At 30.3% G+C, this 15,405-nt stretch overlaps 8 protein-coding genes across 8 annotated transcripts; 1 reads left to right on the top strand and 7 right to left on the bottom strand.

Moving 5' to 3' along the window:
• Window positions 1–488: 488 nt before the first annotated feature.
• Window positions 489–4,481, bottom strand: GO595_001217 (Rap/ran-GAP family protein; the record flags this gene model as incomplete). The annotated part of the gene is made up of 2 exons (XM_067913991.1): window positions 489–2,235; window positions 2,893–4,481. 2 exons carry the CDS (start codon window positions 4,479–4,481, stop codon window positions 489–491), a joined length of 3,336 nt encoding a protein of 1,111 aa, XP_067778600.1.
• A 487-nt stretch (window positions 4,482–4,968) lies between these two features.
• GO595_001216 (ribosomal protein L18ae) lies at window positions 4,969–5,496 on the bottom strand (the record flags this gene model as incomplete). Its single annotated transcript, XM_067913990.1, has 1 exon — window positions 4,969–5,496. One exon carries the CDS (start codon window positions 5,494–5,496, stop codon window positions 4,969–4,971), a length of 528 nt encoding a protein of 175 aa, XP_067778599.1.
• A 121-nt stretch (window positions 5,497–5,617) lies between these two features.
• GO595_001215 (FHA domain-containing protein) lies at window positions 5,618–6,124 on the bottom strand (the record flags this gene model as incomplete). The annotated part of the gene is made up of 1 exon (XM_067913989.1): window positions 5,618–6,124. The coding sequence occupies one exon, from the start codon at window positions 6,122–6,124 to the stop codon at window positions 5,618–5,620; it is 507 nt and encodes a 168-aa protein (XP_067778598.1).
• A 646-nt stretch (window positions 6,125–6,770) lies between these two features.
• Window positions 6,771–7,292, bottom strand: GO595_001214 (RhoGAP domain containing protein; the record flags this gene model as incomplete). Its single annotated transcript, XM_067913988.1, has 1 exon — window positions 6,771–7,292. The coding sequence occupies one exon, from the start codon at window positions 7,290–7,292 to the stop codon at window positions 6,771–6,773; it is 522 nt and encodes a 173-aa protein (XP_067778597.1).
• A 1,309-nt stretch (window positions 7,293–8,601) lies between these two features.
• GO595_001213 (radial spoke head 10-like B-like) lies at window positions 8,602–9,781 on the top strand (the record flags this gene model as incomplete). Its single annotated transcript, XM_067913987.1, has 2 exons — window positions 8,602–9,656; window positions 9,772–9,781. 2 exons carry the CDS (start codon window positions 8,602–8,604, stop codon window positions 9,779–9,781), a joined length of 1,065 nt encoding a protein of 354 aa, XP_067778596.1.
• A 1,810-nt stretch (window positions 9,782–11,591) lies between these two features.
• On the bottom strand, window positions 11,592–12,986 carry GO595_001212 (uncharacterized protein; the record flags this gene model as incomplete). The annotated part of the gene is made up of 1 exon (XM_067913986.1): window positions 11,592–12,986. The coding sequence occupies one exon, from the start codon at window positions 12,984–12,986 to the stop codon at window positions 11,592–11,594; it is 1,395 nt and encodes a 464-aa protein (XP_067778595.1).
• Window positions 12,987–13,770: 784 nt separating this feature from the next.
• On the bottom strand, window positions 13,771–14,292 carry GO595_001211 (eukaryotic translation initiation factor 4E type 3-B; the record flags this gene model as incomplete). The annotated part of the gene is made up of 1 exon (XM_067913985.1): window positions 13,771–14,292. The coding sequence occupies one exon, from the start codon at window positions 14,290–14,292 to the stop codon at window positions 13,771–13,773; it is 522 nt and encodes a 173-aa protein (XP_067778594.1).
• Window positions 14,293–14,466: 174 nt separating this feature from the next.
• GO595_001210 (Myb-like DNA-binding domain containing protein) lies at window positions 14,467–14,940 on the bottom strand (the record flags this gene model as incomplete). The annotated part of the gene is made up of 1 exon (XM_067913984.1): window positions 14,467–14,940. One exon carries the CDS (start codon window positions 14,938–14,940, stop codon window positions 14,467–14,469), a length of 474 nt encoding a protein of 157 aa, XP_067778593.1.
• Window positions 14,941–15,405: the final 465 nt, after the last annotated feature.

Raw genomic sequence — 15,405 nt, 5'->3', positions numbered from 1 at the left:
ATTGTGTTCTTGTTAAAAAGACAAATTATAATGCAATTTAACCAAAATATATTTAGAAAATCATTAAAACATTCAAACTTAGATTTCATTCTCTCAAAAACACAATTGCAACAGAGCACTTAAAGGCAATTTTCATTATTCCAAAAATACGCACTACAACGCAATTTCATTAACCAAAAATTCAAACTCAGATTTCGTTCTCCCAAAGAAACAAGTGCAACAGAGCACTTAAACGCAATTTCCATTATGCCAAAAATACGCACTACAATGCAATTTCATTAACCAAAGCATTCAAACTCATATTTCATTCACTCAAAGACACAAGTGCACAAAACACTTAAACGCAATTTCCATCATCCCAAAAATACGCACTACAACGCAATTTCATTAACCAAAAATTCAAACTCATATTTCATTCTCCCAAAGAAACAAGTGCACAAAACACTTAAACGCAATTACATCGAAAAGTTTTGTTAAGTTGTTTACTGTCATTGTATTGGCTGTGCTATTCTCATCAGCATTTCCAATGATTCCATTACTCCTTTATCGGTTGCGTCTTTCTTTTCCTTCTTCTTGTCAGTCTTTGGTATCACTGTCAGCAACGTCTTTGCGATTTCATTTTGAGGTGATGCGTACTTCGTAACTTCTTGTGAGTAATAAAATGACTTCATTGCCGAAACTGCTGTTTCTCTGATGAGCGATGGCAAAACCGTCTTGTTGACAACAATTGAATACCTTAACGGTCCGAACCACCCCAAATCCTTTCTCCAATGGATGTCTACGTGGAAGAGCCCTGTTTGCAGCGGATATATCACTATGTGCGCTTGGTTAAATTGTGACGTGATTGTTGTGATATCGTAGTCTCTTCCTTGTTCACACCATACAATATGAATATGATCATTACCAATATGTCGTTTCTTATAAATTTGTTGGTCATCCTTAGGATCAGTTGGCAATAAAGGTGCAATATGAAACATTATTTCATCGGTAAAGTTCGCATAATAAATTGATGTTTTTCCATTCCGTTGTAAGTCCAAACCGCCGTCATAACCGACATGTGACTTAAGTTCTATGGGCCACCCCAAACCGGTAACGAACTCTCTGAAATGTGGACTTGTCTCTTCAAAAGTGGTGGCAAGGATTTGATTTTGATTGTCAACGTTAGGGCCGATGAAGACCACCCCAATTTTGATGCCCAACCGATGATTTTGCTTTTGAATTTTTTCAATGTTGTCAATGTATTGTGAGTCAACACGTTGGAAGTTTTCAGGATGACCGAGCGGATATCTACCGCAAGCAGTAAGTGCACCAGCCAAAGGTGACGTTGCACCAATGACTGGGTAAGGGAAAGAAATTTTATTATCATTTTGATTATTAATGATATTTTCGAAAGATTCGATTTGTTGAATGTTAGCGTTAAGTTGTTCATTATCTAGAGGGAATATATCCATTTCGAATGATTGGTCATCGAATTCTTGTTTATAATCTTCCAGTAATTGGTTGAATACGTTTACATATTCTTTTTCTTCATCACTTTGTATCAAAGTATAATCCTTATCATCAGTTATTGGTATATTTATTGTTAATTGTTCTTGTTCTTGATATAACAAGTCATCGATTTCTTTAAATTTCCATACGAAGTTACCAGAGTTACCTTGGAAAGCGACTTCGACTTCATTATTATCATTATAATATGGATGAATTACTGTTTCTAAAGTCGAGAATAATTCAGGTTTCACATTATTACTATTTTTATTTACAGTTGGTTGGATATGAGTTGGGAATGAATTAGTTTGAGGGAATGGATATCCTCCATAATATATCGATAACAATGATATTAAGTTATTAATCAAATTAATTATATTATTTGAAAATGATTTCTTCTTTGCTGATATTAAAAATTCGGCAAATTGTTGATAAGAATTTGAAGTATGAGTAATTTTATAATTATAAATATATAAATATGCTACTAATTGTATCAAATAGAAATGAAATGATTCTTTTGTTATATCTTTTTCATCGATTTTTGTTGTGAATTCGGATATCTTTTCAATGAAACTTAAAAATTCTTTTGGTATTAATTCGGATAAACTATCAGAATACATTAACATTGAACGTATAGTAAGTATTGCTTCAAATGATTCATTAAACAAAGCTTCGAGTAAATAATTTAATATATTAATGAATACATTTGGGTTTTGTTGAGGCTGAGAGAATTCATCTGCTATTAATACACTATATGCAGGTAATATTAAACTCCAATTATTCGTAAATTGTAATTGCATTATTAACTTAATACATCTTTCACGTGAATTAACTCCATTAAATATATTTTCATAATTATTAATATAATTATTTTTCTCACTATTAATTAAGTTTATAATTGATTTAATATAATTATTTGGAAATGTCGATGTAACTTGAAATAATGGTATTGATGATATAAATGAAATATATGATTCATTAATAGGTATTAACTTTTCTTCACATAAATTTAACATAATATTAATTAACATCGATGAACCTTCAAATGATTTTTGGATTGTTAAGACTGAAGAATTAAATCCCATTGTTCGACATTCTTCAAATTTAGATAACATCATTATAATTAATGACGCATACCAATTGGAATAATCAATGTTTGTTAAATATTGTTCGATTTCAATCAAATTAATTAAATCACTTAAAATCGTAAACGCCATTTTCCGTATATGAATATTATTTTGTGATAATATCGCATTAAATAATCGTCGTGAACATAATGAATATGCTGCAGCTCGATTAAAATGTATATCATTTGGAATATATCGAAGTTTCGATAACATTTGACAAAACGATATATTAATTGCAAAACAATTCTCTTGTTGATTTGTACTTTCATAATTATTATACTTACTAAAGATATCTAAAAATGAGATAATGATCGAGCGAATGATTTCTTTGTCTTGAAATGTTAATGGGACAATTGGTATCTTTGAGATTAAATCGTCATACTTAGAAAATGGTTCATAATATGCTTTAATGTTTTGATGGACAAAGTCTGCGGGGAATTTGACAATTTGTTCAATGTTCTCAGCTATGAAATCATGTGGCGTCGCTTGTTTAGTTCGTTGTTTACGGCGTTGATGATTCATACAAACACCTTTAGCTTTCTCAAAGTTGATTTCGAACTCATATGGAAATGAATAAACAGCTAAATATTGTGCGTAGTGTGCTGCCATTGCTGATAATGTATCATTACTAACTATTAAATAACTTAACTTACTCCAAATGGCTTCTGACCAATTTTGATTGGATATAAAATGATTTAATATTAATATTAAGATTAATGCTAATGATTTCATATATTTGGTATTATCGAGAAATAACTTGTAGATGATTTCAATGGCTTTGTTATCGCCTAAGGACATGGTCGTACTAGAAATATAATTAGAGATAAATAAATAACTTATTTGAATGAATTTGTCGGTGGCCGTTAAGTTGCTTTCTGGTTTCATTTCATTCAAAACTGACGATACAATTTTGATGTAAACTGTACAAATTTCATAGAAAAAGTTGCCGCTTTCGTCTGATTGAATGATTTCAATGTAATTGTTTGAAGTGTAAATATTCGTCAAAATTTCTATGGCGGTTAAATAGTCAATGTTGCTCTTATAATTCTCAGATAATCCAACAATACCTAACATTAAACGACTATTACGACCATAACTGAGAAAATCAGTGAAGTTAAACATTGATGTAATGATTGATGAGAAAAATTCTAATACAGTATGATAAATGTTATATGGGGGTAAGCTTGAAAATCCTTGTGAATTAGGTGATGATACATATTCAGGTAAAACACCTTTGAATATTACATCTAAAACATACTCATTAATTATTCGTATGGTATTAATGGAACTATTGGTCCAGTTTTCTTTAATAAATTGAAGAAAACGCTTAAGATCAGTAATACAATCATCTTGAGTTCCTGCTGGTGCTGATGGATCAATTATTGGTACTGGTTGAATTGTTTCAATAAGATATGATTTCATTTTCTTGACACCATTATCAGTCGATGAAAATCGTGAATATGGTACAATGAGATTTAAGGCTCCTGATAAGATATCTATTTTTTCTTGTGGTAATTTGGAAATTATCGTGAAAAAGAATTCCATCATTTGAGTTCTTATTGGTGCGGATGTATCTGGATGGAAAAAGTTTGCAAAAACTTTATTGATTAAAAAGAGAAATTCATCTTTATAATGAAAACCTTTTGTTTCTGGTAGAATCTTTTGAAGTGCATTATATATACCTTTTAAGTCAGAAAACTTATTACGTTTAAACAAACTATCTTTTGTTGGTGTAGTTGCTAATTTTTGGATATAATCATAAAATAATCCCCATAAGGATCCAAATTCATTCGATAAGAAAGATTCGACATTAAAATTCTTGTCTGTATTGATAGTCTTAATAATATTCTTGAAGGGAGAACTAGGCATTTTGTCACTTTTGAGCGAAAAAGTTAACTTCTCAATTTTCTATTGAATATTGGTGTTTTATCGCTTATCAGGAGCAATATAATTATATTGCAATATAATGCTTTCAATTTTGAATGAATAAACGGGTTTGAGAACCTTATCTACGCCGTCATAAACGCAGATGATGTGAACCAAAAATTTCGAAATGGCAGTATTTTTATTGCCAAAATCGATTTCGATACTGTTTGTGATATAATAAAAATTTTTTTATCGTTGCGATATCAAAAGAAAATCTTCAATTTTTTTTTGGTGACGAATTGATAATCAAAAATTTCAAGAAAAATTGATTAAGTTATTTTGAATAGTATTAATGATTGAATACTATTCAAAAGAAAACGATAAGATTAAAACTAAGCATTTTTTAAGTAATTATGAAATTCAAAATTCGATTAACAAGTTAGTGAATTTAAAAAAATGAAAAAAAAAAAAATTATTTAAATGATTGTGTTTAGAATCCACAAACAGTTGGACGTTTGGTGGAGAGAATCTTCTTTTGTGAAGCATGTGCTGGGCGAATTTCTCTCTTAAGGATTGGGAACTTGACATTGTTGTTAAGGAACATACGAAGGTTATGGTGAACAACATCCTCATCTTTGATTTCGCTAACACGAATGATTGAGATGTTCTTAGCTTGAACATTATGTGTTCCAGCCATTTCTTGGTAGAGGCGGAGTACAGCACCCTCTGTTGTTGTGTCACGGAATTCCTTATAAATGTTGTTGATTGAATTTGTTGCACGATATGTTAACCAAATTCCATAGTTCTTTACACGTTCTGGTTCTGGTTCGATGACATGCTTGACAGCGAGGATTTCACCATGAGACTTCTTCAGACGAGCGATACGTCTTGCAACTCCCCAGAATTTTGACTTTGCGATAACTTCATCAGGTGCAAAAACTTGAACACGGATAGCAGCTGGGTTTGGAACTGCCTCAGTTGGAAGTGGCCTTGCAATAACTTCGTAGTTCTTGAGCATCCACAAAAAGGAACGACCAAACCGTTTCGCTGTCACTTTTTACTGAATTGGTAAACGGTCATCAAAGATGAAGAATAAAATTATTGAAGTTGAAGTTTATTGATAAACCTTTTGGAGTTGTCTACTTTGGAATTGGTTCAACCTTTGGATATTGTGGTTGTTGTTGTCCTTGTGGTGAATTATATACAGCAGGTTGCTGACCTTGTGGAGGATACATTGGTTGTTGAGGTGGATATCCTTGTTGTGGAGGATATCCTTGCTGAGGTGGATAACCTTGTTGTGGAGGATAGCCTTGTTGTGGTGGATAACCTTGTTGAGGTGGATACGCTTGTGGAGCTGGAGGTGGTGACCAAATGTAATATCCTGGTTGATTAGATGGTGGAGCTCCTGGTTGTGGTGGAGGACTTGGTGGTACTGCTGGAATGCCTGGTCTATTCCAAGCAGGGGCAACTAAGAGATAACCAGGAGGAGCTTGAAATGCATGAATTCCTGTGTCAGTAATTTGAACATCAATTTGTGCCATTACACAAGCATTAGGGTTCTTTGCATCTCTCATTGGGAACCAATCTGAAACAAATTGGTTGTGAGGGAACCATGATAATGGAAGAATAAGAGAATTAAGGATCATACTACCTTTCTTAAGTGTAAACTCAACCAGAGTTTTTATTGGTTTCTTTATGTCATAAGTCATGACTTGGGTTAATGTGATAAGACCATTTTTTGGTTTAATTTTTAATGACTTTAAAGATGATGAAGTTGGGCCATACCACAAGTGTGTTGCTTCTTGGCTAACATTTTGGATTTGCTTCACACGAATATATACCTTAGAAACCATCCAAAGATAATACTAACCGTCGAAATTGCTGACTTCGGAATACACTTTTTGACAGAAAAGTTCCTGTTGAAGACCTCAAAAAGTTTCCTGGTCATGAACGATCAAAAAATAATTGACTATATTTCAAGGCATATCGAAAAAGAAAAAATTGGGACTCCGCGGACTCGAACCACGTACCTCACGATCTTCAGTCGTGTGCTCTCCCAGGTGAGCTAGAGTCCCTTTCGGTTTACACGATTTTATAGGTAGTATAAGCTTAAATTTTCAAATTATAATTGGTGTTATTAATGATTTTAAATTAGAAAGAATCAAATTAACTTTTTCAAACTTTTCTGACAATAACTCAGACTTTTTCATAAAAACTTGGTTGGATCCAAGTTCACTTTATTTTACTAAATATAAAAAATTATCATGTTCAAAAATTTTAATAACATATTAGTTATTCTTTAAACACTTTTTGTAATGGGTATATCGACGAAGTATCCCATTCTGATATTAAATATTCAACAAATGCATTTGTAATTGTTGAAACTTTCACTATATCAGTTTGTTCATCCAATGATGCAATAATATTTGGTCCAAACACGATTGCTAAGTTTGCCTTATCCATTTTAGTTACATCTGCATGTCGTTGCTGTTTTTGCAAGAAGCCTATTAAGTACATTAATACATTTCTACTTATTTTATCTAAGTCATAAACAATTTCCATATATTGATCCTTGTTACCTTGCATCAATTTCTTTGTAAGTGTAATAGGAATAATAGAGCCAGAAATATTTCTTATCCATTTTTTAAATAATGAGGATAAATCATGAATTTGGATTTCTTCAAGGAAATCATAATTTCCTTCGTCTGCTTTAATAACAAAGTTATCTAAATTAGTTAAGCAACCAGAAAGACGAAATATTCCTTGCGTATGTAAGCTGCCTTTTTTAATCATTGCTTCAATCATTTTATACATAAAGATTGGAATTGGATATTTTGAATGTTTTTGATGTTGATTCCACATTATTTCATGTAAGCAAACATGAAATTGTTTATTTGATACACTTATATCAGCTAAAACATTTCGAGGAGAAAAAGCAATTTTTTGATCAGAAAAAAATGTAGAAGTTGATCGAACATAAATAAAATATGCAAGTTTCTTGATATCTCTTGTAATTGCATTAAAAAAGATACGAGCTATATGTCCTCTAATATATGGGAAAAAATTATTAGAAGGAACAAAATTAGATACCAAAAATAAAAATAATTCTAATGTTTTTTGGAATGAATCATTTTGTTTCTTAGTATTTGTTTGTTTAAGAAGATATAAATATGCTTCATCAATAAGAATAGGATCTTGTGAAACCAGAGCTATAAAAGAAATTGATGTTCCTTCAACTTTCTTAGAAGTTCTTACCCCAGAATATTTGAGAACAGTTTTGAATATCTCCAACGCAGTTTTTGTATGAGCTTTATCAATTTTGAGAAACGGATTTTGAATTGGTTTATCTTGGAAAACAAATGGTTGTGATGATTTTCGACTTTTCTTTGTTTCAACAACTTCATCAAAAAGAAATTCGATTTCTTTGTTAATAGCGTCGGTATCTAATGAACGTGGATAATAAAGAGGTTTTCCATTATCCATGCAATATGTTTGGATCAGGACTTTTTCATTCATTTCTGGTATAGCAGTAGCATTATTGTTTTTAATTGTTTTAGAACGTGTTGATTTTTTAGAATCATTTGGAGGAATAAGCTCTGCTTTAGTGGTGGGACTTTGAGAATGTTTGGTTTTATTATCTTTATTAAATTTCTGTCTCTGACTAAAAGCTGTACCGTTTCGCCTTCTTGTTTGATTTACTTGTTGAGTAACATATTTCTGAGTTTCTGGATCAATAACAACACAACCAACGGGAAAATCCCATGTTCTTTCATGTGTTCTTGCATTATAATAATATGGTTCTCCATTATGTTTATATAAGTAGTATACAGTGCATGTCTCATCCATGAATATTAAATATGGTTTTGGATAGTTTACTGAAAAAAAGCTTTTGGAATTATTTTCAAGAAAAGCTTTTTCAAAACCAACCACTCAAAAAAAGACCAAACGAGAAATTTTTGAATTTGGTTCCACAAATTTTACCGGTTTTATACCGAATGTTATCATATCAAAAATTATAAAATTATTACTTGAGAAATAAAGTTAACTTTGAATGGATCGTTTGGCAAGAAAAACCAAAATTTGGGGCACACCATTTGACACTTTTGGAAATTCGTTATTAAAAATGGAAGAAGAAAATAAAACACCAGAAGATGAAAATATAAATGAAGCACCACCTAATGAAGCTGAAGAAGAAACTGAAGAAAATCAAGAAAATGATGATAAACCTGAAAATCCATTTGGATTTAATTTTTCTTCATCAGTTACACAATGTTTTGCAAAAGCACCAGTAGTCGATGGGAAGATCATATTTTTTAGTGGAAATGAATATGAAGGCGAAATGCAAAATGGGATAATACATGGAAATGGAACATACAAATGGGCAGATCTTGGCATTACATATACAGGTACTTTTAATTGGGGTGATTTTACAGGAAAAGGAAAAATTACATTTAATGATGGATCATCATATGAAGGTGAAATTGTCAATGGTGTTCGTAATGGCACAGGAACATATCGTAAAAATGGTGAACATCCATTTGTTTATACAGGAGAATGGTTAAATGGTAAATTCCATGGAAAAGGCATTTGTTATTTTGGCGAAGAAGGCTGCCATCATCGTTATGAAGGAGAATTTGTTAGTGGTGAACGTGAAGGTCATGGAATTATGTATTATCCCAACGGCAATATTTATGATGGAGAATGGCATCATGGTAAACGTCATGGTGAAGGCAAATTTACATGGAGTAACAATGGTTCATATTACATAGGTCATTTTGAAGAGGGCGAAATCTGTGGAGAAGGTGAATTAGTATATGCATTTTCATCTCAATCACCATCTGTTCAATTTGTTCAATCGAATCGATACCTTGGAACATTTTCTCATTCGCTTCGGAATGGGTTTGGCTCATTTTATTATGCCAATGGCGCCGTTTATAAAGGCGAATGGAAAGATAACAAAAAAAATGGAAAAGGAATTTTTACTTCGCGCGATGGCAGAGTATATAACAATGAATTTCGTGATGGTTCCATCTATGAAAACGGTAAGTTATATGCACCCACACCATCGATCTCATTAAATTTTTCACTGGATGGACTTTTGACTTCATCTGAATCATATGATGAAGTTATGAGTTCATTATGTAATGTTTATATCCGTTTTTTACCGAAACTTCGTTCGTTATATCAAAAATATTCGAAAATCCAATGGGCTGATGACAAAAAGATCACGGCACTTCGGATGATTGGAATGTGGCGATTTCTTCAAGAAAAAGGCACAATATTAAGCGACGAGTTTCGTTTGAATGATTCCGATAATATCATCAAATGGAATCTTGAGAAACCGACTTTAAACACATTAACTTTTTTGTATAAGAATTCGTTGTTAAATGGATTATGTAATCATCCATTTAAGTTCGAACCTGATCCATTTGCGACTTTGTTTTTGTATCAATTGTTCGAATCTTTTGTACATCTTGCGCATTATATAATGAAAGATAAGTTTATGGATTCATTAGTTTTACAAGTCACGAGATTTCTTGAAAATAATATTTTTGTCGATGATATCGAACCTAAAAACAAATATGGAATTTTTAGGAAATTGATTTCGAATGAAATATTCGATAATATAATAACAAAATATTCCGAAAAATTGATATTTTTATATGTGTCTTTTTCTGGTTTTAATTCGGGGTGTAGTATAATACAAATGAATAACTTGGAAAATGCAATTGAAATTGATGCAAATGTCGATGTAAATATTACCAATTATTGTGGCTTAATGAATGTAAGAGATTTGATTTTGTTTTTGAGTGAAAAAGGTTTTCTTCAAGATGAAGAGAAATTAAATGTAATGAACATTTTGTTGTTCTTGAAATTTTCCAGTATAACAAAAGAAATTGATGAAAATGAAATTAATGAGTTTAAAAAATTCTTTACTTCGTTTTTGGATTCTAAAATTGTTTATGTTGAATTTGTCCAAACATTAATTTATGTTGCCTATAAATTAATGAAAAATCGAAATGATTGGAAATTAGAAGAAAAATTCCAATATTTATTGGATAATATTGATAATTGTTGGGAAAACCCAATTGCTAATGAAAAATAAATGTATTTAATAAATATTTAAAAAATTCGAATTTTTTTATTTTAATTTATTTATGAAGGTTTATTTTATTAATTTGAATGTAACTTCAAGTGATATGCCGTTTTGGTTTTTTTAGAATTTTTTTAGTCTTTTTTGAATTGATAAAATCAACAAACTACAAAATTATATGGATTCAAAAAAATTTCGATGTCGATTGGAAAAACCCTTGCTTTTAAACTTGATTCTTTATTGATATTATTGAAGATATCATTCGGACTAATTATAGTTTCAATCATACTGGGTGGCTTCTTAAATTCATTTTGGTTAAGCAAACTTTATCATAAATTTTGGTCTTCTTTAAAAGAATTAAATCATTTAAAAATCATAGTGATCTTTTTGCCAATCCTTTCCTTTTTATCCATTATTTTTGTGTTTATACTTATGATAATTTTATATATTTTTAGAAATGCATTGCCTTTTCATTTTATACTAATGTTTCTTTCATTTTCATCTTTATTTAGTTTTTTCATATTAATCATAATTTCAATAAAATTATCAAGTTCAAAATATCAAGAAATATACATAAATTCATTTATAATTTTGATTCAACATGATAAAAAATTATTTCAAGAATGGATAAAAGAATATAAATGTGATTCTCTTCAAACATGTGAATCAAGTATTAGAAAATTTACTAAACAAACAATTCAAATCGGATTTATTTCAAACATAATAATTGTTCTTTTTTATTGTATGGGAATATTTATTTTAATAATTGATTTAATTCTTATGTTCTTAATCAAACCAGTTGATCGAAACACTGAAATTGACCAAGAAAATAACATAAACAATAAAGCAAACGATGAAACTAATGAAATTAATTACAACAAACAAACATTTAATGGTTTTATTCTTTAAATATTTCCCATAAAAAATAAACAAAACCCCATGATTTTTACCTAAAAATATATTTTGCTACAAAAGCCCCGAAAAAACTATGACCATACCATTGCATTTTGATCATTGACTTAGAAGAATGATTCATCGAATTTAACTTCAAGATTTTCGTTCATCATTACATTATAATGCAAAAGTGTGTCAACAACAAAACTACACCATTCTGGTGATTCCATGTATGGCGTGACAACTTTGTTTTCCTCAGGATTGGTAATGTATTGAGCAAGCCGTAGAACGCCTCCATGTGTAATTCTGATATCTTCATCATCAAAAACATCAGAATCATTTATCAATATAGAAGGAGTTGGAATAAAGTCAATAATCTTTTTAAGTATTATGTCATCATCAAATGTGAAAAAGTCCATTTTTTCTTCATCTGTCATTTTTTCAACGGTTTCGATAAATTTCTGTGAATAATGATCGTTAACCGGCGGGTTTGTAAAGAAAAGTGGATAAATTTGTTTGATGAATCTTTTTCCAAAAATATCAGAAGCATAAATGAAAAACTTCTCTTTTTGTGGATCATCACTGTGTTTTACATCTGAAAAATATTTGTCGAAGTAATCATCGAGAATAGATGATTCAAGACTCGCTGATACTATTGAAAGAATTTCAAATGTTTGAGATAAAACAAGCTCATAACTTCGGAGAGAACGTGGAATTTTGAATAGCTTGTCCAATATTCGAGGATCTTGGAATTTTCCGATTAATGCTTTATCTTCATCGAAACTATGTAGAATTGCAGATAAATACATGTGAACACGCATCATGTGATATTCAGATTGAAGCTTTTTTTTCGTTTTCTTTTCCTTTTTAATCATTGTCTTCTTTCCTTTGATGAATGGAATCTTTTTCTTTAATTCGCCAATGAGTGAGAGGAATAATGAAGTTGGGTCACCGTTTGAAAATTGTTCAAGGTAACGAGTTGCAAGAATGACAAAAAGTTGGAGATAACTTCCAATATATATACGTTTGAATATTATTTCATAAAATGGCCTATGAAGACCTTCAAAATATTTGATGAAATTTCCATCTGTGTACCGCATTGAAGATTCAAACATACGTTGAAAATGGCCTGAATATTCATATTTTTTGGACCATTTTGTTTTTAAGAAATCTCTCATATACTGAACATAAGGCGAGTTATCGTAGATGATTCGCTTTTGGAAAGCTGCTGATGGAGCTGATAAGAAATTACATGCATTTCGATTATAACGATAATCTAATGGGCTTTTGTTATGATGCCCAGTTAGTGCCCAACTTGTTAACACATGAAGCCTTTTTTCTTTGGTTTTCTTCTCAGGATCGTTTTCGTCAGTTGGAGAGAAAAAATCAATTAATTCAGGTGATTCATTTAGAATTGATGGGGCCAAGTCGGTATTGCCTAGGACTTCCTTGACTGAAGGCTTTTTATTAGGGTTTGTCAATAATGTTGTTAAAGAGTTGGAAACACTGCTCTGCCTCATTTGATTGTTTGAATCGACTCACACAATTCTTCAGAAAAGTAAAAAATAATTCGAAACATTATTTTTGTCGTTTAAATTTAAATCTTTTCATTTCCGCGCAAAAAAAAAATTAAAGTTTTTTTGGGTAATGGTTTTCCTTTATAGTTATAAAAGTTAAATACATGATTTTATTTTAATTTATTGTGCTTGTTTTTTTAATTCATGTTTTAAATCATTTTTTCGTTTTTATAGTTTGGAATCGAAGTAATAAATGTTTGTGCAAAGACATTGCCACTTTTTGATTTTCGTTCGGTTTTGCCTGTAAAATTTAAATAAACGCATATAAACGTTTTTTATCTCCAAAAATAATTTCTAAAAAAAATCTTGATTGCAAAACCTAGTTGCAATATTACTTTTTAAGCACTTGTGTTACTTTGCAGTGGATAGTGAAATTTTTTTTCACAATCAAATTATTGAAAAATTATGTTTTTTTAGATCAAAGTTCAAACCCTGATATTTGATCTAACCAGATGGAGATACAATAAGTTTTAATAAAGCAAGTTCCCAATCTTTTTTGTTATTATAACATCAAACAGAAAATATTCCATAATTAGAGAAAAACTGTAAGAACTATTAAAGTTGTAAAAAAATTATACACAATTCATTATTCAACATTTTCCATAAAAACTCTTTAACTTAGATTTAATTAATTATTCCTGAGGCATTCATGTTGATTAACATTTTTTTCCCACAAATTATAAAAAATGAAACAAAAGGATTTGTATATGGAAGTTTAAAAAAATTATTATTGTCTGTGTGATTTGAATATTATTTTTGGAGCGAGATTTCCTATTTCAAGACTTTCTAATATGTTTGCTTTTACATCTTCCGGATTATCTATGTTTCTTTTTGTCCAAATTTCAACTCCATATTGATCATCAACTTTGGGTCCGACAATGATTCCACATAAATTATTTGTTCCAACAATTTTTTGCAAATCACCGCCAACGGCAAGAAGCATTAAGTCATACCAAACCTTATCTACATTTTGTGAACTAACCAAAAAACATATAGATTGTCCATCTGCATTATTTTCATCTTCCCAAGCTGGTTTAATTGATTTTTTGAAAAGAGCTATTGATGCCTTTTTATAGTTAGCACATTTAATCTCTGCGATTTTTGGCATTTCTTTATAATAATTATAAAAATTTTCTACAGAATTCACTGTAACAATCTCTTCTATTTGGTATTGCTGTTGTTGCTTTGGCGCATAGTTAAAAATTACAAGCCAGAATGTCCAATTGTCTTGGAAAATGTGTTGGGTCATTTGAAGGAATTTAACAGAGTCTGTTTCGTCTTGAGGTTTACAAAAAGTTAAAAATTTTTGAATTTTTTTTGATCGTTTCTCATCCAATAACAAAACCACCTAATATACATGTATATTATAAAAAACAAATATTAATATTTCCAATACATTTTTATAACATTTGAAAAAAAAGAATTATCTTCTTAGGTTATTTGGATGTTCCTCACAAATCTTGCGGAACTCTTCATTTGATTTCCGATAGCTATGCGCTTTATCACAAAGGTCTTTTGGTGTTCTTCCATTTTCACGAAAGACTTGAAATTCTGAGCATATTTTTGTCCATGCTCCAAACCCATATTTTTCAACTCCTTTTTTAAGACCATCAATTTCCTTTTCGTTCCAAAGGATGGGAACTCTTTTGCCTGCTAGAATTTCACGCTTTGTTGAATTTTGACTTTCTTTTGCAGATTTTCCAGGAAGTTTTACACTTAGTTCCTTGACTTGATCTTCAAGTTTCTTTTGAATTATTTTGGATTCTTTTGTTGAAAAATCATCTTCTTCTCTATTACCCCATGAATAACCAACAATATAAGCATATGCCTCGCATACATCTTTGTACTGAACTTTTTTAACCTCTAAGCTTTCGATAAAAGAATAGACGTCTTCCATTTCTGGACCGCTCCGGATATCTTAACGTACTTCTTACATCATGATTCTATAGTTTATAAAAAGTATTATTTTAAACGTGCAATTTGGATGAATGAATTTGCAGCAAAGATTCAAGCAATTATTCATCCAAACTCACAACAAGAATATGAAGAAGCCACTAAAGCTTTAGTTTTTTGCAGAGAACAAAATCTACAATTTTTTCTTGAATTGATTTTTTCATCTTTTGATTTTTTTCATCATGAATCGATTCAAGTTGACATGCTACTTTTAATACTAGCTTGTCAATCAATTAGAGTTTCTAACATTCAAATTATTCAAGAATTATCAAATTTTAATGTAATTTTTATTCAACAAATGCTTAATCAATCAGTATTTTTCTTTTTTTCAAACAATCAATCATTACAATCCAATTCTGCGGCAATATTTTCTCATTTGTTATGTATTGACAATCGTTTAAATAACAAA

Source organism: Histomonas meleagridis (genome assembly GCF_020186115.1).
Source record: "Histomonas meleagridis strain 2922-C6/04-10x chromosome Unknown contig_122, whole genome shotgun sequence".
Taxonomy (NCBI): domain Eukaryota; phylum Parabasalia; order Tritrichomonadida; family Dientamoebidae; genus Histomonas; species Histomonas meleagridis.
Note: the sequence above shows the minus strand (reverse complement) of the source record. Positions and strands in the feature narration are given on the sequence as shown.